Raw genomic sequence first — 25,548 nt, forward strand, 5'->3', positions numbered from 1 at the left:
TTTTTTCAATATTTAAAAAAGTTTTAATTTTATATTTAATATCTTTATTATTCCAAATCAAACCTCTACATCAGCACAGTCGTCTGTTCTGCACGCCTTCCTTCGTGGCTGTTGACTGCAAGGCGCTCAAAAACGCGGTTGACTGTGACACGCCCCCTAGCGTTACTCCCGCCCCCAACACTGACTGACAGGTTTCTGTGCAAGGCATCGGAAATGCAGATGCAAAGGTAATTGCGATTCCGTTTTTATTTTGGCAGACCATACCAAATGGTAATTTTTATTGCTATTTCTGTGTGTCATAACTCTTAAGACATGGGAAATGCAGTTGCAAATGGACTTTGCTTTTCCATTTGAAATTTGGCAGACATTGTACGATCATGTAAATGAAAATGCAAACGGTAAAAAGTGATTTGCATTTTCATTCAATTACGTCACAATTTATGCGTCCACAAATAGAAAATGCAACTGCAATTACTTTTGAAATTTATCCGGGAAAATATACTTTACATACTTATGTTCTTATTGAGTATTAACTGTTTAATATTACGGTTAGTGTTTACATTTTACAAACCTCTCACATATTTAATATTTATTATTTACACTTACCAAAATATCTGTTTTGCATACCAGTCTTCTGGATTTTCTAGTAAATACTTGAGACCCAGCTCATGACAATAATCACAATGATGGCAGAAAGTTTTAACAGAGCTCATGTGTATGAAGTCACTAAACGTTTTGCACGTGGAAACCTGATGGACAGGAGTGATTTGGCTCTAAGGATCTCTGACATCTTGTGGATGTCCGTTTCAATCTTCTAGATGTATATAAAGTACGCAGGCGGATGTGTGAAAAATGCTGCTTGCCTTGCCGCTGCTTCTGCATGTGCACGGAAAGTCGTGCGTCATGTATGAACCAGCCTACGGTCGCTGAAATATCTCCCATGTGCTGTTTAGATTATAAGGATACACTGCAAAATATAGCATGAATCTTGTTGTTGTTGTTCTTTCAGCTGCTCGCGTTAGGGGTCGCTGCAGCGGATCGTTGGTCTGAGTACACTCCCCGTGGCTGGGTTATAGCATGAATATTTAATGTATTTAGTTTAACCAGCTGCTCAAATGCCACTTTGATTAACATGACAGCAGGTTGGATGCTTTAAATAAGTTTAAGAGGAGCTCCAAGCTGAATGAAGGCTAGTGAAATTTATTTTAATTTTAATTATTACTTTAAAATACACTATAAGTCAAATTTACCTACACAGAACTGCAATAAACACTTGGTTAGGTGAACCTATTATATACAGAAAATGGAGATGCAGTCAGGTCCATAAATATTTGGACATTGGCAATGTTACTGTTACTTTGCTGTCTACAGTATATTGGAGTTGAAAGTAAATAATGAATATAAGCTCAAAGTGCAGACTTTCAATTTTACTTAAAAAGGTATTTACATCCAAATTGGGTGAAAGGTGTAGGAATTACAGCACTTTTTACACATGCTCCTCCCTATTGAGGGACCAAAAGTAACTAGACAATAGAACATAATCATAAAATAATTATAATAATTCAGGTCAGAACGTTGACTTGGCCATTGCAGAATATTCCACTTTCTTGCCTTAAAAAAAGTCTTGGGTTGCTTTCGTGGTATGTTTTGGGTCATTGTCCATCTGCATTTTGAAACACCATCCAATGAGTGTTGAAATATTTGTCTGAATGTGAGCAGATAATATCGTCCTGTACACTTCAGAATTCATCCTGCAGCTTTTGTCAGCAGTCACATCATCAATAAATACTAGAGAACCAGTTCCACTGGCAGCCGTACACACCCACGCCATGAGACGTGGTGGTACGCTTCAGATCATGAGCACTTCCTTCCCTTCTCCATATTCTTCTCTTCCCATCATTCTCCTACAAGTTCATCTTTGTCTCATCTGTCCATAGGATGTTGTTTCAGAACTGTACAGGCTTTTTTACTTTTTTTTTTTCTCAAACTCTAATCTGGTCTTCCTGTTTTTGAGGCTTACCAATAATTTATCTTGTGGCAAACCCTTTGTATTTACTCTGGTGAAGTCTTCTCTTGATTGTTGACTTTGACACAGATCTGGGCCTTTTGGTGTTCCTGAGCTCAACAGTGCATTCTTTCTTTGGGCTTCATATTGAGAGTTAACATCAACAGATTCCCAATGCAAACACCACACTGGAAATCAACTCTAAGACTGTTAAAACTTTTAGTCTCTTAAAAAGGAAGGGCATATAAAAAGTGATGTAATTCCTACACTGTTCACCCGATTTGGAAGTAAATACCGAAATAATAATAAATTTGCCAATGTCCATATATTTATGGACTGTAGATGATATAGAGACTGAGTGAATTATAATGATTAATTAATTAAAAGTCCAATTTCTTGGTATATCATGATAATATTATTGTCTGGATAGTGGAAAATATCATGAGCTCATATTGCCTATCCCTACCTAGGCCCATCAGTTTGTTTGTACCTGTAAATTTATGAAATCAAGCTAAACCTGAAGATGGTGGCAATGTGTGTATGTTTTTGCTGCTCAGTAAGTTTGTTCATTGCTACATTAATTGTCAGTGATGTATGACAATAAAACATCAGCTTCAACTTTTAAAAATTATGTAGAAAGGAGTTCCAATTGCCTGTTTGACCCCAACAGAGGGACCGTTCAGAGCTCTTACTGTGAAAGGGGTGGCTTTTGGGGGGGTGGGGTATAGTCAGATTCACTGCAGTATGGACCACAGCCACAGAATAGTTTTTGTTGCACAGTACATCTAAAAGTCATATACAGTTTCCTCCCAAGGCATTGGAACGGCAAAGCCAATTCGAATTTTTGCTATATGCTGAAGACATTTGAGATCAAAATATGAATATGAAACAATAGATTTGAATTTCATTTGGTTTGAGCCCTGGGTTTTGCCGGTGAAGATTGAGTTTGTTGTTAAAAAGGATAAAACAACATGAAGACCAGAGATCTGTTTATGGGACAAAAATAAGCCACGGCAGGGGTGAAGGTATCACAATCCACCGTTCAAAGACTTTCAAATGCAAACCACTCATCAGCAGTAAAAATCAGATGGCCAGACTGGAATTCCTGAAGAAATTCAGAGATGAGCCACAAAAGCTCTGGAACCAAGATTAACCTCTACTAAAGTGATGGAAAAGCCAAAGTGTGGAGAAAGAAAGGATCTGCTCATGATACAAAACATATGAGCTCATGGGTGGAGCATGGTGGAGGTAGTGTCATGGCTTGGGCTTGCATGGCTGCTTCTGGAACAGACTCACTAATCTTTATTGATGATGGAGCTCATGATGGTAGCAGCAGAATGAATTCAGAAACCTACAGAAACATTCTGTCTGCCAATTTACAGAGAAATGTTTCCAGTCTAATTGGGAGGAACTTGACGCAGTTATTGCAAGCAAGGGATATGCAACCAAAAATTCAGTGTTATTTCCTTTAAAACTATCTGTTGCAATACATTTGCTCACTTAAAAATTCTGTGGTCTGCCATCAAAAGTGCCCTGTTCTAAGTTGTTTAACAAATCTAGATAGTAAATACCAGGAAACTGAAGCTGAACTATTGATCCATCATCTAATTTTTATCTTTTATCTATCTTCTCTCAAACACAAATGTCTTCAGTGTCTAGCAAAAACAAAAGAATTGGCCTTCCCATTCCGATGCTTTCAGAGGAGACTGTATAGTAACCTGCGAACATAAAAATGTTTTCTAAGAGAGTGACTATGTACTTTTGGTATGTGTTTCACCTGATGCTGGACAAAGTGCTGAGGCAAAGCTGTCTTATGTGAAGTTTCAGTTCTGCTCTGTCTGCCCAGACACTCTAGATGAAAGGAAGATCGTCGACCTGTGAGATAGGGAGGCAGGGAAAAGTTTCAATTATTACAACTTTATTACAACAACCCTGATGACTGTGACATCTTTTTATTTGTTCATATGCACACAGTATTACTTAGTGCAGTTGGACAGAGAACAGTTTGTTGGGGAAACTGCCATGGTCTTCTGTCCCCACCCCCGTCTGTCTCTTCCACCACAGCTAACTGCTTACACTCGTCATTCTGCAGCACCAACCTGCCACGTACATACGTACACATACAAGAAGCATTTCAGGAGAATATAGGTTTTAAAATGCAGGAAAAGAGAAATCAGAATAATCGAGAATATTGAGAAAGTTGTGTTACATTTTAGTGGGGAGCATGTCCTGTTCATGTTGGCATTCATTCTCTGTAACCATCTTGTCATGTATTTCATCTTTAGCTGCCTCTCCTGGGGAAATTACTGGGTAATGACATTCACCCGAGTCTGAGCTGAACATACACACAGGCAGAAAACAAACAACATATAAAGTAAAGCTGTTTTCATACACGCTCTGCAGTCCCTACTGGGAGGCAACGATTCTTAAAATAGTGGATAGGCCTTTGCTTCATGTGATTTTCTTACTTCCTGTGTTAAGTAACAATTCAGCAAAATATTTTTTCACCTTTGTGTTAGACAATAACTAATGTTTAAATTCATTAAGCATTAAAACATTTGATGTATTTTCACAATTTTGATGTATTTTCACACTTTTTTTGGTTTTAAGTAAAGTCCAAGAAAAAAATATTTACAACATTTTTTTTTCAATTAAGATTGCACACAAGTTTGGGAAATTTGCATTTACGAAGTTATTCAACTAATTACAATTAGAACTCACGCCACCAATCTTCCCTCCAACCTCGTCCCACCCAATCTCTCACCCTCTCCCAGCCACTTCTCCTCCATCCCACCCATCTCCATTACCAAATGTTTTAGAGGAATTGACTATATTTTGAGATGCTTGTCTGGTAGCCTAAATGTACAAAACACAGAGTGCCATACAGTACAATAAATATAGTATATAGAGTACAATAAAGTATGATCAGGGGTAGACTTAGAGTGACACCTGGGCTTGAACCATTGTTGGGGGCCTGTACATACACCATGACATGAATCTACGACTGCTTCAACTGAAAAAAAAAAAATCAAAACTGCTATAACACAAAACAGCAGCTAGCATAACATCATGACACCATGGGATTAGCAGATAATTTATGAAATATTAGCAACTACTCAGCCACTCTTACACATTTATTGTATCTCATTATCGATTTTCTATATTCAGTATTAATAATAATTATAATAATTAATAATTATATACCCAAGCAGTAGGTGTTGTATGCTGCTTGCTGTTGTATGCTGCTAGTTTTGGAGCTACTGTTCTGACATGTTCTAATTTTTTCCAGCTGAATAATTCAGGTAATCAGGTTGTTTGTGTGTGCAGTAGTCGGTTGGAGCGGCTGCATTTCATAACCTCCAATGCAGCAAGACCCTACTGAAATCAGACTGTTGGTAATGTCAAACCTTTTATATTTTTCTTTTTTTGCCTCACTGTAGTGACGGTCCCTAATGTTTTGCGACAGAGATACTGGGAGTGTCTTCAGAGAAAGTGTTGCTTCTCCTTGCAATATCACATTCAAATCATGTAGTCTTACAATAATTCGGCGTGCAGTGTGAGCGCTAATGACCAGAAATACCTGAATGTCTGAATTTATAATTAGCTACTTTTACCGCAGTAAAAGAGACACAATGCCACCCTGTTTAGCTGAATCAAACCTCTACGCATAAGGCCAGGTCCAGCTTCTGTATGGCATTTAAGCAGTGTCATTAACAGAGAGCAGAAGAGTGGCTGACCTGAGCATGAAGAATAATGTTAGAGAGTGTGCTGACTAACAGAGAACACAAGGTGCTGTGAATTAAGAGTGTGGAAATTCTTCCTTGTTTATTTGACATTCCTTGTTTTTCCTGTATTTCATTATGTTCATTTTAGTTTTAGCCAAATCAATATGATCATGATGACTTGCTTATTATAACTCTGTGATACATATGTTATTTTGAGAATATGATTATGACCTTGATGTGTGAAGATGTGCTAAGAAGGCACCTTCCTATCTTGTTTGCTCTGTCTTACTGTGGAATTGTCCCTGAAGATGTTTGTATTTAAGCTGTGTGTTTTTAGAGACACGTCAGACCAGACCTGACCAAATCAGACCAGATACCGAACTTACTCTGGAGACATAGAAACCAACGATGATCAGATCATCATTGCATATCACTTCCTTTTGTTTATTCCACATTTTGTGCACACTTAATCAATTTCCTAAACTTCTAAAATTTGGCTCTTGGCTGGTCTCCAGGTTCCTGATTCTGACTTCTGAAACATTTACAACAGCTCACAGAAATTCCCAAAGTGGTGTAGAAAAATTTAAAATCTACCAAGTAAACCCACATCTGGCTACATAGTTGACATTATTAGCTTATATAGCTGAATACAGTTTTAATACATTTCATTCTGAAAGTCAGTGGATATTTTTCAACATAAAAAATAATGCAGCTCATGCTTTTCTTTTTGAGATACACTCAAAAAAAATTATTAAGAATCCCATTCTAAAACTGGGTACAGCTGTGCATTCAGACGTGCTCTTCTGCTCACAGTTGTTGGAAAGAATGGCTGAGTTACTGTATCCTTGGTGTCAGCTTGAACCAGTCTGTCAATTCCACTTTACCCTCTCTCATCAACGAGGTGTTTCCACTCACAGAACTGTCACTCACTGTGTGTGTGTTTTTCACACCATTCTGTGTAAATTCTAGAAACTTGTCTCTGTGAAAATCTCAGGAGAGCAGCAGTTTCTGAAACTCTAACCACCCTGTCTGGCAACAACTCGTGCAAACTCGGTGAGGTCATTTTTTCTCCATTCTGTTTTATGTGAACATTAACTGAAGCTCTTGACCTGTGCCTACATCAGGATTTTATGCATTGAGCTGCTGCCTCATGATTGGCTGATTAAAAGCAGTATGTCACAAGCATTGCTTTCTAAACTAGGTCACTGACTAAGAGTACTATCAGTCAAATATAGTAAGAACACAAGTATTATTATTATTATTATTTTATATAAAGTACTAAATTAAGTACTCCATGAAGAGGTAGGTCTTTAGTCGTATTTTGAAGAAAACCAGTGACTCAGCTGTTCAGACATCTACAGAAAGTTTCAGCTGATGAGGTGTCATCTATGATAAGATGTCTGCCAGACATACTGAGTGGAAACATGAGTGTCTGAGGGAGGAAAGGAGAGGATAAGTTGAGTGTTACTTGCATACAGTGATATGAAAACCCATGTGAGGATATGACCAAGAGATCGAGTATAGAGAAGAACAGAAGAAGACCAAGTACTGAGCCTTGTGGGACACCAGTGGAGAGTCTGCAGGGAGCAGCATTAATTGATATGTCTGACCCTCCAGGTAGGAAGCAAACCAATGCCATGCTGTGCCACAAATTGCAAGATTCATGAGGATGGACAAGAGAGTCTTGTAGTTGACTGTGTCAAACACTGCTGAAAGGTTGAGGAGGATGAGGACTGATGACAGTTTGGTTGATCTAGTGGCATGGAGCTTCTCAGTGACGGCCACAAAAGCAGTTTCTTTGGAATGTGCTGCTTGGAAGGCAGAATGTTTAGGATCTTGGAGGTTGTTCTGTAAGAGATAGAAAGAGACAGTTGATTGTAGATGGCGTGTTTGAGGATTTTAGAAAGAAAAGAGAGAAGTCTGTAGTTGTTGATGTCAGAAGGTTCCAGAGTGTGTTTCTTCAGGATGGGAATAACCCTTGCTCTCTTTAATGCAGTTAGTATGTGATCAGATGTTATGGAGCCATTAATGATAATAGTGATTAAGGGAAGAATGTCCTGAAAGATGGTCTGGAGCATTGTGGAAGGGATTGGATCCAATGGGCAGGTGGTAGGATTGCACGACAAGATGACTTGAATTTCTTCTGTTGCTAGATGAGAAAACTGTGCAAGTGAAAGAGAAGGGGAATCCTGAACATGTAGTGTAGGAGTCAGGATAGGAGTGAAGGTCTGGCAGATTTTTTTCAATCTTCCTATCATAGAAGGTGGAAAAGTCTTCATTCAGCAGTCAGGGAGGATGGAGATGGAGCTGGCAGGGTGAAGAAAAGTGAAGAAGTGACGAAAAGATGTTGTAGAGCTTGTGAGGATCTTTTCCAGCTTTTCCTTGTAGAAGAAAGTCATTGCAGAAGTCACTTCAGATGAGATTTTGGACAGGAGAGCGCAGTGAGAGGCAAGATCTGTGTTGAGTTGTGATGTCGTCCACTTTCTCTCTGCTGTGTTACTCATTAGTTTAATTTTGCCCAAATTATTCCATACACAGTGTTATTTATTAGGGGTATTACAATGTGGCATTTTTTTCCATTATAAGCTACTGAATGGATCACACAAACACTGTGTCTTTATTAAGTTTCAGTTATTTTACTTTTATAATGTTGAATATGAAAATGGAAACCTAAGAATTGAGATTGTCATTAAACATTGTTTGGAGCAGACAGGATAATTCAGGTGCATTTTTTATTGTAAAATTCAAAGGGAAAATCATTTGGCCCAGGTGTTTTATTACTATTTAAGAATTTTACAGCTTCTAAAATCTCTGTGCTGGAGACTGCTACGCCCAACAGTTGGTACAGAAGGAAATTTTAGGTTGTCAGAGAAGCAGTTGAATGAATTTTTATCGTACTCCAAGCTGTATAAATTACTTTAATACTATTTGAGCTGTTATTATTTCACCTGTTTCACTATAGATTCTAGGAATAGGACAGCAAGAAGCAGCTTGACACTGGTGGTTTCTGTAGTGCAAGCATTTACTTTTGGCCCACATCTCGAGATTCCTATGTCTTATACTCAAAATTCTTTTTTTCTCTTATTCCTTGACTTTAGATATCTAGGCCTCCCACTAACTTCCTCTCATTTCTGCTATCAGACATATGCAAATCTGAGCTATCATTCCATTGTTCATATGTTCATCTCTTTAAGGTCTCTTTATTGTTCTATGTAACTAGAAAAGAGCTGGACACTGGGAATGTAAATGACTGTAATTTCATGGTATTGTGACCTTGACATTATAAGCTTCTATCTGCCATTAATTTTTAATCCAGACAGAACCATACAGTGTTAGTCACATTATGTTTGGTGTCAGTTTAGGACACATTTCATAGTAAACATGTGGTGAATACCATAATAACATACAGATTCAGGTAATATGGTTAAAAATATTGTCTGATATTATATGGGGTCTCACCTCTCCCAGGGATCCGTTCTCCCAAGGGGGCAATGGTCTAATTACTGTTAGGTGAGATGTTTAAAATGAGGTCTCCCTCTGGGATGAGACTTGTTTGATCACTATGCGCTCTGTTCATTGTTCCACTCATCTCTCAATGCCAGCCACATCAGTCCTAACCCCTTTGCATAATGCGACAAATCCCACTTTTCATGATATCCTTGTGTATAAATGGTCTGCACCTTCATTGTAGGAGACACTATTAACATCTGTTTCCCTTACCCATTGCACATAGGCTATGGACGGCTGTTTCATTCTGTATAGGCCTCCAGATACAGGTAAATCATTTGAGTCTATCTGAGCATATTTATCTGCTATTTGTCTGTTATCATCTTGTGTCTGAAGAATTAGTCTGACATACTGGCACTTCACTCGCTCTTGGATACTTTCTTTTTAAAAAGTGTAGACATTGGTATTTGTGACATTCCCTACGTCACCAGGGGAAAAGGGAGACAGGTGTGGGACAACTAAAAATGATATGAAGGATATGAAGTTTGCTTTTGAGCCTGATTACTGCAACCAACATTACACACACACACATCCTTTCAGCTCACACTTTCCCTGTGGCTCTTGTCTCTCCCGTTATCACCTTGTCACCGCTCACTGAAACACAGAATACTTGTTAGGAGAATCTCCACAGGTGCAGCCTCATCCTTACCACTCACTCTCCATTTGCAAACCGGCACTCAACCGTGCCCCTGCCTACATAATATCATTAATGTTCAGATTATAAAAGAATGAACTACATGACCAAGTACTTTCAGAATGTTTTCTGGTTCCACAAAAAGAGGCAGAATCCAGCCCAGAATCCAATCCTCTGTTTTCTATGATTTCTACACCACCTTGAAAAGGTGTGTTTATATTTCCTGTCACCATATTTGTATTCAATGCCTGAAAGACCTTCCCCCATGTCCCTCAGCATTGCTTTCCTGATCTACTGAAATGTATGTGTTAAACTTAATTGGACCAAATCTAAAAGTATTAATTTCGCTTTAACGCAGATTAGGCAAACTGACTAATACTGTGAAAAAGCACATAAAAGCCACCATTAGGCTTGGACTCCGAAGATGTCAAGAAGGCACAAAGAGAAAGACCTTGCTGCCTTAATACTCATGTTAACCAGAAGCTCAACTTCATTTCCAGACGCATCATGAAAACCAAAGTCCAAAAAGATCTTATAAATGTCTTATTGAAATATATACATCACTCATTAATGTTCTATTGAAGTGTAGTTTTAGTTTACTTCAGTGTAGTTTTTGAGAGAGACGTGTCTGTCCCTGTATCATCAGTTGCTCTACTGTTGCTGGAGCACTACACAGGGTTATAGAAATCCTAATGCCCTTCAAGATTCCCTTTGTAGCTTTTTAGGCACAAACAACAGCACTATACTTCCCTCTCGTACATACCTTTTATTAGGGAAGGACCATGAAGAGCACGGGAGTAGTACAGGTATGAGCAGGGGCCTGGTGTGCCCATCCACTGTGCTAATGGACGGGTAGCAGTGGCTGATGGATGTGTTGTTGGCATTGTTGATGTTGGCATTGGAACCTGAGGAGGAATAGCTGCTTGGTGTGAAGGTGGAGTCCACCAGTTTCTCACGAGACGGTGACTTGCCCTCTCCAGGGCTGCCTGACTTGCTGATGTGCAGTGGCCGCTGAGTGGTGAAGGATGGGGGGAAATCAGTGCAGTCATCACTCTGATGATAATAGTTCATGTGGTTTCTAAAGAAACCATCTGATCGCTGTGCAGAGAACAAGAGACTTGATCACCACACAATGAATGTAAATACACATATAGTCACACCACTCACCTACATGCATTATCAACCAACCAAAAAAAATGCATAGCAATACATGGGCTGACTTTTTCATATTTTTGTACCACTGTCAAGGGGCTGCACTGGGGGTTGACTTGTGCTCAGTCCATGACTCAGTGAGGCTGCAAAGCTAAGGTCCAAGACTCCCAGATTCTCTAGAACGGTGTACTTGGATATGGGAGTGAAGATTCAATGTTTGAGAGTATGTGGCTTTTACCTTTATTTGCTGGAAAAGCCTAAAAATAGCCTTGGCTGGATCCTCCAATTTGTTTGGTTTAAAAGTAAAATATTGCCAAATTGCTGATGTAATGCCTTTCTTAAAAACCAGCCTAATGTTTGCATCTGTTAATTCAAGGATGGCATCATGGCTGAAATTTCCTCTTTTTACTGTTGGGTCCAAGACCACAGAGTAAAGATCCAAGACCATAGCCAACAGTCCAAGTCGAGAACGAGTATGATGGGGGGTGAGACCAAGATGAGAACAACACCACACATGGCTGAGTCCAAGTCAAGACCTAGACCAGACACTAAGAGGTGTTAATTTGCTGGTTGTAGTATCTTCCTAACCTGACATGAAATTTCAATTGAATTAACAAAAAACCCATCTACTTAACATGGTATGTAAATGCAAATTACGTTTTCCTTTTACATTTATGGTATTTGACAGACGCGCTTATCTAGAGAGACTTAGAGAAGTGCTTTGTAGTCTCTATTAAAATCACATCATGCTAGTTCACTAGGTCAAAGAGTAAGAGTACCGTCAGTCTAAAAACTCTGGGGAGGTTAGTACAGAATGAAAAAAGACAAGGATTTGATTTGATTTTGTTTTAAATAACAAAGTTTGAATTTAAGTGCTTGGCGAAGAGGTAGGTCTTTAGTATTCGTTTGAAGACAGGCAGTGACTCAGCCCTTTGGACAGCCAGGAGAAGTTTGTTCCACCATCTGGGTGCCAGGACAGAGAAGAGCCTTGATTCAGATGCTGTTTCATACTGAGCAGTGCTAGAGGCTCCGAGGGAGAATGGTACATGGGCTGTGATAAGTGCCCTAAGCTATGTGGGCGCTAGTGGTTGCTAGGGTGTTGCGCCATGCGGGTGCAATGGTATGCCAGGTGGTTGCTAGGGTGTTGCTAGGTGGTTGATATAATATTCCAGGTGGCTGCTAGGGTGCTGCTAGTCAGTTGCTATGGTAATTGAGGTGGTTGCTATGGTTTTTCTATCTTGTTGCTCAATGGATTCTAGGAAGTTGCTATGGTATACAGGTGGTTGCTAGGGTGATGCTAGGTGGTTGCTAGGGTATTGCAGGTGGCTGCTTGAGAGTTGTTATGGTATCCCAGGTGGCTGTTTTTTTTAATTATTATTTTATATTCATGCTATATTGAGTATTATTGTTATATTACACGACTTTTGGTTCTGGTTCACAAATTTGATTGGACATTATAATTTAACAAATTTGATATTTAGTACAACGGCACTGGTGCAGTTCATTGTTTGTATCACTCTGTTTGTCTGTGTTCGTTTGCTGCATTGAAACTGTTAATACGCTGAGCGACTCCTGACTTTCTCTGACTTTATCACTTTCCACCTTCAAGGCCCAGCTTAAAACCGTTCTCTTTTCTTAACACTTTCAATCTTCTTCCCACTCCACTGGCTGTTTCCCCCCACCTTCTCTCATTGAAATGTTAGTTATTTGATATTAATTTCTTGTTCATAGAATTGTTGCATAAAAACAATATCACATTCACAATTGTGGTGTTGTACTGAATATCAGCATGGCTGTGATTACCTGCAGCATTTGGCCTGCAGCCTGGTGACTACATCCGAATCACAGCCAGGCTGACATTCAGTACGAAAGCACTCTTGCTCATGAGATATAGCTTAATTTGCCCATTATTGTTATGCGCAATCCACAATCACTAATATATTAATATAAACTGGACAACAATGATATATAATCACTAATAATAATAATAATAATATAAAGCATAAAATCTTATGTAAATCAGATAGCAACCACTAATAATAATAAAATGAAATATAATTCAGAAATATAAATGTTGGGCATTGCAAAACACTAATCATACAGTCCCTTACAGAATATTAGAATGGCAAGCCCATTTCTTTTGCTTTTGTTATACACTGAATACATTTGGGTTTGAGATCAAACAATGAATGAGACGATAGATCAGAATTTCAGCTTTCATTTCCTGATATTTACATCTAGACATGTTAAACTTAGAACATGGCACTTTTTGTTTGAACCCACCTCCAATTTTCAAGTGATCAATGATATTGGGAACATGTGACTGACAGGTGTTTCTGTTGCCCAGGTGTGCTCTGTTAGATTGAATGTTTAAACAGTTAATGTCTACACTTGGTTTGAGCCCAAGACTGCATTTGTTGTTAAAAAAGATAAACCATCATGAAGACCAGAGAGCTGTCTATAGGAGAAAGGCGAGCCATTTAAATGCTGAGAAAAGAGGGAAAATCGAATAGATCCTTTGCACAAATAGTGGACATAGCCAATACAACAATTTGGAATGTACTAAAAAAACACAGGTGTACTAAGATCCAGACATCAGACAGGTCAGCCTACAAAAACAACAGCAGTTGATTACAGAAACATTGTGAGAGCTGTGAAGAAAAACCCAAAAAACAGTCAGTGACATCACTGTGGCAACGGGGTATGGTCGAACATCAGCTGAGGATGGAGAGGAGGCGGGTTGACCCAGCAGGCAATGCGTGATGACTCTCACTTGTGTCTTGTTACCACCAGTCCACTTACTGGTGTTTCTTTGTGCTTTCACGGATAACCATTACCAGTGAGAGAGAGTGAGTGATCTAGTTGGCAGAGCGTGCAGCACATACAGGCACACGATGAGGAGCGTGAACTTGAACTTGACAGAGTGAAGGAGGGTGGAGGAGGGCCCTTTTAACAGCAAAAATGAAATTCAGTACATTCTGGACCTGACAGCAAAACTCCTCACCTTAAGTCACCTAACACAGGAGAATTTGCATCAGGCCCAAGAACATCAGTACCAACTGTACGACAGGGGTATCTGGTTGCAGGAATTTTCATCAGGAGAAAGGGTACTCGTTTTAATACCCATGTCAAGCTCTGAATGAATCGCAAAGTGCTCTCTTCCTCTGTTCCTATCATGTCCCAATTGAATGGCTCCACTGCATGAAGGATGCCAACACACGGATCACTTATTGGTATCTGGCACTTCAGCCATTCAATTTCAAGATGGTCCACAGGCCGGGGGGCACAGCTGGTGCTGGTGGATTACCTCTCCCTCCAGGGGGGAGTCAGCTGCAGGTCGGATGGTTCCCTGGCCTGAGTCAGGTGGTTGGGTTTTGTGGCAGCGAGGGTGTGGTCTAGCATCAGCAGAGGATGGAGTGGAGGTGGGTTAAACCAGCAGTTAATGCGTGATGATTCTTATCTGTGTCTTGTTACCACCAGTCTACTTATCGTTGTTTCTTTGTGCTTTAAGTGACAGCCATTTCTGTTGATTTGTCCTATTTTATTGAGTTTTTGAAAGTGCACTGATAAGCACAGAGTGAATAAACACAAGTACAGAGCTCTGCTAAAATCATGCCTGCCCCCCGAGTCTTCTTCCACACCCTCACACACCGGGTTCTACAATCACCAACGATCTCCAAAAGGCAGGGGTGAAGGTATCACCATCCACTATGTGAAGAAGACTCTGAGAGCAGAAATATAGAGACCAAACCACAAGATGCAAACCTCTCATCAGCAGTAAAAATCAGAAGGCCAGATTGGAATTCCTGAAGAAATTCAGAGATGAGCCACAAAAGCTCTGGAACCAAGATTAACCTCTACTAAAGTCATGGAAGGGCCAAAGTGTGGAGAAAGAAAGGATCTGCTCATGATCCAAAACATACGAGCTCATGGGTGAAGCATGGTGGAGGTAGTATCATGGCTTGGGCTCGCATGGCTGCTTCTGGAACAGACTCACTCATCTTTACTGATGATGGAACTCATGATGGTAGCAGCAGAATGAATTCAGAAGTCTACAGAAACATTCTATCTGCTAATTTACAGTGAAATACATCTAATCTAATTTGTAGGATCTTTAAGACAATACCACAAAACACACTGCAACACAGCAAAGGGCTTTGTACTTTGTACCTGTACAAAGGTCTGTGTACAACTTAATGAAGCTAAAGATACTAAATCAGATTAGAAATTGTAATGTATTATATCTAGGATATCTATGTTATCAAACTTTAAAAATGGTTAATTCAATGTGCAAAACAAACAAAACTTTTAATGGGCTGTAAAGGGGCTAATTAAAGTAACTAATTAGCCCCAAATTGAATTCTATAGTATTTTTAATGTATTTATAGCCCAAAACATAAACTTCAGTGTGACACAACAGATTTCAATATTTTTCCAAACAGGAAACCAACATTCAGAAATTGTCAGAGATTGCAAGTTATTGTTGCTAAAGGTGGTTCTACATGTTACTTAATTACAGGGTGTACTTATTTTTCCCACCTGGTTTCTGAATGTTGTTTTACTGTTTGGAAAAAGAATGACTATGTATTTAAATCTGTTATCCTGGTTCTTTTTAGAAAAAATTGATGCATGGCCAAGAGCAGAAGCTGTAGCTATGGTCTGGGCTGCTCAAAAGAGAAGAGAAGCAAAAAAAAAAAAAAAAAAAAAAGATCAGACCTTCACCCTGAAGAGATCATCTTCAGATGCAGTACACACTGTTTCCTTCATGGCCTTCTCCAGCTCTTCCTCTGCAGTGAGGTCTCCTGATATTGCCCTCCGGATTTCTGGACCCATTTCATGCAGTGTGCGCAGACCAGCCTGCCTCACAAACATATTCAGAATTAATCACCTGCTTGGTAAATAAAATAGTCATTTAGTGCTTATGTGCAAAATTTATTAAACAATTTTTGGCAAAATGTTAATTTTTTCATTAAAATGTAACAATAATAAAATTTTACTTCAGTGCAATTGCAGGAGGCCACATATTGGACATTAATTCATATCATATTGTAAGTAGTAATTTCTTCCCCTTAACTACTGCTTCTGGAAATATGAAGGGTGATTAATGATTAGCAAAGAGATGGTAACATTTGAAGCAGTTCACTGTCTCAACCCCCAGGCTGGGAGGATGTTTGCCTTAACTGGCAAAGATTCTTAGGAAACAGGAATTTATTAGAATTAAAATTAGATGCAATTAGAAGTTCTTCAAATTGGAGCAATGTACAAGAAGTTTACATAACACTGTGCTACTTGGTCGCAAAGATGACTCGTGGATGATATTTGTAGTTCATGTTTTAAATCAAACAGTAAATGCCGTCTTCAGAATTCTATTAACAATTCAATGGTTGCTGATGGAATTTTTATAAATTATCAGGTATAAAAATATGAGAGCACTAAATAAAGCTTATAAGCTGCCAATATTGGCAAATAACTACATTATTCACTACTTCCATACAGTCCCCTCCAAAAGTATTGGAACGGCAAAGCCAATTCTTTTGTTTTTGTTATACACTGAAGACATTTGGGTTTGAGATCAAAAGATGACTATGAGACAATAGATCAGAATTTCAGCTTTCATTTCCTGATAAGTAAACTGGATGTGTTAAACAACTTAGGTAAGCAAAAATATTGGAACAGATAGTCTTAAAGTAAATTAAAGGAAATAACACTTCATTTTTGGTTACATGTCCCTTGTTTGCAATAACTGCATGAAGCTGGTGACCCACTGACATCACCAAACTGTTGGTTTCTTCTTGTGTGAAGCTTCTCCAGGCTTGTAGCAGCAGCTTCTTTCAGTTGTTGTTAGTTTTGGGGGGTTTCTCCCTTCAGTCTCCTCTTCAGGAGGTGAAATGCTGCTCAGTTGGGTTAAGATCTGCTGATGGACTTGGCCAGTCTAAAACCTTCCACTTTTCCCCTGATGAAGTGCTTTGTTGTGTTGCAGTGTGTTTTGGGTCGTTCTCTTGCTGCATGATGAAGTTCCTCTCAATAAGATTGGAAGCATTTCTCTGTAATTTGGCAGACGGAATGTTTCTGTAGGTTTCTGAATTCATTCTGCTGCTACCTTCATGAGTTACGTCAATAAAGATTAGTGAGTCTGTTATAGAAGCAGCCATGCAAGCCCAACGGCTCTAATAGGTTTCCCGTCTTTTCTCAGCTGCAAAATGGCTTGCTTTTCTCCCATAGACAGCTCTCTGGTCTTCATGTTGGTTTATCCTTTTTAACAAAAAAAAAAAAACAGTCTTCACAGGTGAGACAAACTGGGAATCTTGTAATGTCCAGGAGGCTGGGAAATGTCCAGGAGATTGACATGGGATTATTGACATGGTGGTATACTAAGTAGACTGGGGCATGGTCAGAAATTATTATATTTCCAACTGAAGAATCAATTATATTTCCTGCCATGTTATAGCTAATAAGAAAATAATAAATTCTTGAAAAGCTTTGATGAGCTGAGGTAAAGTATGTGTATTCCTTCCCTTTACAGTATGAGATGATTGGAATTTTTCTAATGTTGTGTTCTTTACTTCATTTAAGTCTCCATCTATTATGATATTATTACAGGGCCAGTTTCTCACTTTAGTGCACACAGTCATAAAAAAATCATGAAAAACATTGGGGGCATAAACATTAGCCAGGATTATGGGTTCTTGATACTGTGTTCCCTAAACTAAAATGTATCATCCGAGAGGGTTATTAACAGCTCTTCAATCGTAAAAGGCAGGTTTTTATGAATAAGTATTATCATTCTTTTAGTATCATCAGATGAGTAAAGTATCTGACCTACCCAGTCTCATTTAATTTTCTCATGTTCCTCAATACTTAGGTGTGTATTTTGGAGGAACGTGCACACGTTTAGACTTCAGATAATCCAATATCTTCTTCCTTTTAACAGGGTGATGGATACTTCTGAAGTTCCAAGAGCAAATCTTAATATCATTAGTGAAGTTTCGGTTATGAATGAGAACTTTTGCCATCTGGGGCCACCATATATTTCATTTGGAGAGTTTTTATACTTAAAAAAAAAAAAATCAATGACCATTGTATGTTCTGAAAAGTCCAAAACAGTCTTCTTCCACACTGATTGCTTTTACCATGTGCACCTTTTGTCCACTTGTCACTAAAACGCAACATACTCATATACATCATAAGTGTCTGTGGTCACTCCTTATATTTGAGTAGTTTCCCCATATTTGAATTTGAAACAAAAGTAAATGTGCATCTGAACCTTATTCAACTGAATCCACACACCAGCAGTACAAGAATTTCTTCAGCAGCCAATTTAGTTCAACCCACTTTTCTTCGTCACATTGAGAAAATCCTGGGCTTCCTGCGGGGAGGGACACATGGTTATATTACAATTAAACGTAATTTTCAGTACAGCAGGATGTAACATGGTGAAACGGATTCCTGTCTGGTGACGCCGTTTCCAGATGTGGTCCTATTCTTTCATGACTTGAACCGAAAAATTCTGGAAAAACTGGACACTCTTCTTGCGGAATTCCACATTTTGGAGCTCTCTAGCAGATCGAGAAGTGCTTTCCTCGACAGTAAATGTGTAGAATCTAAGAAGCATGGGGCAAGCGTGATCATTGTGATCAGGCTGCATCCAGGGCGTACGGTTGTCCCACTCCATCAGGAAGCCCTTCACCGTCGCCATTCCCAGCACTTTGGAGACCCAAGTTTGAAGAAATTCAACAGGACACTGGCTCCGCTTCCTCCGACGGCCCAATAACGCTCATATTTTTTTCACATTCTCCTGTTCTCATGATCATCCACTTTCTCTTGGAGCAGCAAACTAGCTTTTTCATCTTTAGCAATAGCTTCAGTGCCACAAAGTTCTCTGTTCTTGACGGAACTGATCCTAGATTCATTTGTGAATTGTGAATTCTTTTAGCAAATTCTATCACCTCTGTTTGCAGCTTGTCAACTGATGGGTTTTTCTCTAAGATATTTGCTATGTTCATGGAACATCTTGAAAAAATTGTGAATCTGCTTTGGTCACCATCTTTAAGCAGGCTTTGCACGACTGCAAAAGTCCTTTAAAAACTTTTAATTACTTAATCTTTACAAAATTTTAATTACCTAAAAACACTTTATTCTGTACTCATATTACATAAAACAAAGAAAATCACAAAGTAATATCTTATTTTTTATTTAGATTTTAGATTTATTTGGATAATTGGCACTCATGTTAACATCACATGGGAATAATTCATAGACGTAGACCAAACCCTAAATTGCTTACTGTTCACTATGTATGCTCATTACATAGGGTATAACAAAGATGTTGTAGAATGTATCCAAGTGCACATGTCCAAAATAACACCATTTGAGATTCAGCCACACAAACACATATCGCAGATAACACTTCTGGAAATTTGTCATTGTGTACAATCCCTTTTTTTCTTTCATTTCCTGGCCTTCTGATTTACTATGGTAATTTTTTTTTTTTTTTACCATTTATCATCTAACTCAAAAGGGTTTATTTCATTCATTTATAATATTATCATCTGCTTTTCCTATGCTAATATTTCCAGGACCAAGGCTAATGGGACTCAGAGATGGGTGAGGAGCTGGATCACGATAGTTGGCGAATTAAGTCAGCATCCAAAAGATACGTCAATATTTAGATCGAAAAATTTGCATGTATTTAGAGATGGGCTATACACCTGTTTATGTCAATTTTCTGGGTGTGCCTTATGCAAAATATCAGAATGTAGTTCAAATCTTGTGCAACCTCTGTACAGAGCTTAGGTCTGTAGTTACATCTGAGGACTGAATAATGATGTGCACAGTTTTGGTACTGAATTCTCAGTGCACATACACAATTATCTGAATACGGCCCTATGCATTTGTGTCTTGCATCAAATAAGATACCTGCTGCTATGTAGGGAACAAAACATGAAGGCTAAAGATTGATTTTTGCTAATATGTTCTATGGCTTTGCGTGAGACTTCTTGGTTGCATCTCCTCTGACCACCTGTAATCGTGTTTGATGACTAACAGTGTTGCCAAATCCACTAAAAGAAACGAGATGTCACTTCAAACCAAGACCCAATACTAGTGACAGTACTAACACTCATGCAAAATGCGTATTTAGTCATTCTGCATTTATACTGGATACTTATACTGTAATCTGACAGATTGTGTGACATTTTGTGCACTTTTTGCTCAGGTTATCTAACCCACTTATATCCAGCAGATAAGCGTTTCAAACTTCTGGAGATTTATTTGTTGCATCCTTGCTGACTATCATGTGCTTGGCGGCTTTGTTACAGCAACCTTGTGTAGAGGTATAATAACATTTCTTCTTACAGTGCTGTTGAGTGGCTAAATACATGCTGCCAAACTCATAATAAGCCCCTTACAAACCCTATGCTCTATTTTAAAGCAAATAGATGGAACCAGTTCAGTATTTAATCAGAGACCTATGACAATAACAGCCTGTTATATAACTATTCCCTAAGATGAAAATTGATGCGCAAAATACACTGCGTGCACAATTATTAGGCAAATGGTATTTCTCAGCTTAATTTTATTGGTGAACATGTACAATGTTTATTTTACATCAAAATAGATTGTTTAACATTAAAAAAAAAAAGATTTGTCTTCCTCAGGGGAAATTATTAGCATGCACAGTTATTAGGCAACTTTTAGTGTGCACAGTGGTGTACATGATGGAGCATTGTCCTGCATAAAGATCATGAACTTCCTGAATGTTACTGATGTCTTCCTCTACCACTGCTTGAAGAAAGTGCCTTCTAGTAACTGGCAGTAGCTTAGAGAGTTGAATTTCAGTTCATCTTCAACCCCAAAAGGTCCAACTAGCTCATCGTTAATGGTATACAGCAGTACCCCTTCTCCACCGTGCTGGTGCCTCACTTGACGTGGTACTCTGTGACCATTAGTGATCCACCCACAGGCCCAGCCATCTGGTCCAGATTTTTGAGTAATCTGTCTTCAGGTTTTCCTTGGCCCAGCCATGATGCTTCAGCTTGTGAGTCTTAGTCAGTGGTGGTCCTGTTTCAGTCTTCTGTACCTTACCCATGTCTCCGAGTACCTGACACCTTGTACTTCTGAACTCTCCTGGAAGGTTGCAGTTCTGAAGTATGGTGGCACTGGAGGCTAACCTGTTCCTGGTAACCCCATGTTTTATTCTTCTTAAGTCTTTTGCAGTCAACTTGTGTCTTTTTTTTCTCCACACATTTTTTGCGACTCTGCTGAGTATTCCTTACCAAGCGTTTTTATTGTCCGTTGGTCACGCCTCAGTAGTTTTGTAATCTGCATTATGGTGCATCCCTCTGATAGGCATTTTACAATTTTTTACTTTTCAGTCCAGTTAAATCAATTTTTGTCCCATTTTCCTGAGGTAGAGTAGCTGCCTAATAATTATGCACACCTTAATCACAAGGGTGTTAATCACTTTAAGCCACACCCTCCCTCATTAAACAATTAAACTTCACAATTAAACGCATTTAGTATTCAGGTTTATATGGTTAATAGTTGGATAATATGCATAGAAGTAATCACCAAATCATAATAGTGACTTGCCTAATAATTGTGCACACAGTGTAGTGTAGAATAATGTGGAATGTTCAGATCCAAAGAGGAGCAGTGGTTCATGGTATAAATTTGGTAGATTTCAATAATGTTATATCACCAATAGGGCTTTGAACATCACTTCCTCCATAATTGCCATGCTGGTCCCTAGCCTCTTTGTCTATTCTGTATCATTCTATAACCAGAGCAACCCCTCCTCCCTTAGAAACGCAGGAAAGCATAAATTAATTGGTCATTTTTGAGGGTCAAATCTGAAACCTTTCCTGTGTAAATATTCTGTATCTCAAGAAAATGTTTCTCTTTTTCCTTTCTGATCTTGTTCTCCATGGCCTTACCTTCCTTACGTAAGAAATGTACTCTGTCTCTTTTTCTTTCCTTATGCTACATTTAATGTTAAATATAATGTTATAAATACAGTTGAGGCCAAACATTTACATACGCCTGAGCTAAAAACAACTTCACATGTTCCCATACGTTTACTTTCTTAAGTCAATCATACTATCTACATATCAACTATCTACTCTATTTCTATAAGATGTCATTTCAAAGCAATAGCAAAGAGACCGATTTATTTCAGCTTTTATTCACGATATCAGATTTTCAGCGGGTTTACATACATTTTGTTAATATTTGGTGCCATTTCAATATGCATTTTAATTGCTTAACTTGAATCACAGCCTATAGCCTATAAGCTTCTTACAATACTTTGCTGGAATTTTTGCTCCTTACAGAGCTGGTGTAACTCAGTCAGGTTTGTGGGTTGCATTGCTCAGATTTCTATTTCAGTTCAGTCCATCAGTTTTCTGTGGGAGTCAGGTCAGGACTTTGTGATGGCCACTTCAGTACTTTCACTTTGTTGTCTTTAAGCCATTTTGTTACAAATTTGGAGGTATACTTATGACCAAGTTTTAACTTTCTTGCTCATTTCTTGAGGTTTTGCTTCAGTATTCTAGACAATCCTCCTTCCTCATGATGCTACCTATTTTCTTGAGTGCACCAGTCTGTCTTCCAGCAAAATGCTACCACCCCCATGCTTCACAGTTGGGATGGTGTTCTTCGGATTAAAAGCATCTCCTTTTTTCCTCCATACTTGGGGTTCTGATGATTATGGCCAAATAGTTCATTTTTGTTATCTGACCACAGTACACTCCTTCAAAAGGCTAGGTCTTCATCTTGGTGATCACCTTCAAATTTCAGTCTGGCTTTTTATTTCAGTCTTGGAGTGGGGTTTATTCCTTGCATGACAGCATTGGTACTGGATGCCTCCAACTTCTTCACCAGTTCCTTTGTTGTTGTCTTGGGGTTCAGTTGAGCTGTTGGGACCAAAGTTTGTTCATCCCTGGTAGTTAAGGTGTGCCTACATCCTGAACGATGCAGTGTCTGTGTAGTCCCAAAACTTTTATATTTGCGTACAATTGTTTGTACAGATGCTCATTGTACCCGCAGTTGTTTGGAAATTGCTCATAACGAGGAACCAGACTTGTGGAGGTCCACAGTTTTTTCTAAGGTCTTAGCTGATTTGCTTGGAATTTCCCAAGGTATCAAAGGCAAAAAGGCACTTCCCTTTAAATACAGTTATGGGTACATACCCAAAACGGCAGAGTGACTGTATGCCTTACATATCAGGGATCTCTCACGTCTGTGTTTCCCCCTGGTTCTCCTTTTAGTTCTGCTGTTAGAGCTAGTCCTGCCGGAGTCCCCTGCACTCCTCATTAAGTTTTATCTCCACACGGTGACTGTGAGTGTACCTAACCACTTTCCTTCTCTTTCTGCCGAGCTACACTCCTGAGCTGCCGGTGACCCAGATCCCCCTACGCTCTGGACCAGATGAGCATCACTCTTGAGCTGCTGGTGATCCAGACCTCCCCCCCTTCACTCTGGACCTGTCCACCGGCAATGCTTCATACTGCCATGAAGACGCTTCAGCTGTTTTCTATGGACTACACAAACGCACATTGTACACACACACACGCGCGCACTACAGTGTAAACCCATATGAGGATGGGTTCTCTGTTGAGCCTGGTTCCTCTCAAGGTTTCTTCCTATCACCATCTCAGGGAGTTTTTCCTTGCCACCGTCGCCCTGCTTGCTCATCAGAGACGGCACACACACACACTTCACTTTACTTTTGTTTAGCTGCTTTGAGACAATGACCTTTGTAAAAAAGCGCTATACAAATAAAAATGAATTGAATTCATTTCTATGAACAACTCCTAATTATGACAATTGGCCAATCAGAAGCTTCTAAAAGTCATTACATCAATTTCTGGAATCTTCCAGACTTTTTAAAGAGATTAACTTGGGGTATGTAAACTTTTAACCCACTGGATTTCTGATATAGTGAATTAAATTTGAAATAAATCTGTCTCTCATTGTTTGATAACTTGAAATGTGTGGAGCTATGAAAAATTGAGTTTGAATATACACCTGTTCATTCGTGCAATTATCTAATAAGCTGTTGAAATGGTAACAGTGAAATACATAAAATCCTGCATATACTAGTAAAGAGCTTCAGTTAATGTTCACACCACACACAATGGTGAAAAATGTGCTCTCAGTGACTTTAACCGTGGCATGGTTGTTGGTGCCAGAAAGGCTGGTATTTCAGAAACTGCTGATCTTCTGGGAATTTCACATGCAACAGTCACTAGAGTTTACACAGAATGGGGCGAAGAAAAAAACATCCAGTTTGCGGCAGTTCTGCTGATGTGAGAGGTCAGAGGGGAATGGCGAGACTGGTTCGAGCTGACAGGAAAACTATGGTAACTCTGTACAGCTGCTGCATAACATGAACCTTGAGGTGGATGAGCTACAACAGCAGACCATAAGGTTCCACTCTCTGTCAGCCAAGCACAGGAATATGAGGCTACAGTAGGCACAGGCTCACTGAAACTGGACAGTTGAAGATTAGAAAAATGTCATCTGGTCTTTTTCCATCCATCAACTGTCCAGTTTCAGTGAGCCTGTTCCTACTGTAGCCTCAGATTCCTGTTCTGGGCTGAAAGGAGTTGTACCCTATATGGTCTTCTAAAGACATGGTGCTGGGCCTCTATATCTCTGTAATTGTACTGGAGGGAATTCTTCCAATAGATAAGTAATATATCTCTGTAAAATATTTATGCCATATACAGTATATACAGTGTCAGTGTTTGACCCACCTGCAGAGAGAGAGCTGTTTTTGGAGGCACTTTAGCCACTAAACCCTGCTCTTTCCGCTTTTTGAACTTCCTGAAGTATTCCTGGATGAGGAATGTGGCATAGAACTTCCCAACCGTCACCTCATCATCTGGAAACAGAACAGCATGGATACAAATATTGATAAGCATGATTACATTCTCAGTCAATTCAGAAAGCGGTGTTTTATAAAGAATGCTGGTATTGTAGTTTTAATCTGTTCATGGAACAAGAAATAGCACAGAATTCAATATAATTAGGAAAAAAATCACTTTGAACAGTAATCTGATAGAGATATAGCAGTATCAGTGTCAGATGGACTCCTGAAGTGTTTGCCCTGTTATCAATTGATTACAAGCTTGAGTCTCACCACAGCCACCCACAATCATTTTCTGTGGGGGAAGGATGGCATTACACTCTTCCCTGTGGAGTATAGTGAGGTATCTGGCAGTTAGCATTTCTTCTTAAGCAGTGGTCTAAATACATGTGCTGGCAGACTTGCACATGTCTCACAGGTTGGCAAATTTGGCCAAAAATCAGGTAAAATACACAACAAAAAAGATTACACATTGGAAGGACATTTCAAGAATAAGGAGTGTAAGGATTCTTGGATAATAAGACCAGAACACCTGCTACATAAAAATATTGTAGGATCCTACATAGATAGATAGATGATTGAAGAAAAAGGCAAACATTGAAAAAGAAAACATACAACACACACATTGGGCCTCATTCATCAAGCTGGATGCAAA

General features: G+C 39.1%; 1 protein-coding gene across 11 annotated transcripts in view; it reads right to left on the reverse strand.

Moving 5' to 3' along the window:
- The window catches only part of cacna1c (calcium channel, voltage-dependent, L type, alpha 1C subunit), a 279,528-nt gene that overhangs the window by 12,251 nt on the left and 241,729 nt on the right, over positions 1-25,548 (reverse strand). For 9 of the 11 annotated variants that reach the window (XM_053241769.1, XM_034313006.2, XM_053241768.1 and 6 more), the window contains 6 exons: positions 24,781-24,908; positions 15,740-15,880; positions 10,635-10,969; positions 4,215-4,340; positions 3,986-4,104; positions 3,765-3,880 (listed from right to left, as the gene is read on the reverse strand). In XM_053241769.1, coding sequence (XP_053097744.1) covers positions 3,765-3,880; positions 3,986-4,104; positions 4,215-4,340; positions 10,635-10,969; positions 15,740-15,880; positions 24,781-24,908 — 965 coding nt within the window. The remainder of the gene's footprint in view (positions 1-3,764; positions 3,881-3,985; positions 4,105-4,214; positions 4,341-10,634; positions 10,970-15,739; positions 15,881-24,780; positions 24,909-25,548) is intronic. The other 2 variants (XM_053241767.1, XM_053241773.1) reach the window with 1 other exon arrangement.

Source organism: Pangasianodon hypophthalmus, chromosome 18 (assembly GCF_027358585.1).
Source record: "Pangasianodon hypophthalmus isolate fPanHyp1 chromosome 18, fPanHyp1.pri, whole genome shotgun sequence".
NCBI lineage: Eukaryota > Metazoa > Chordata > Actinopteri > Siluriformes > Pangasiidae > Pangasianodon > Pangasianodon hypophthalmus.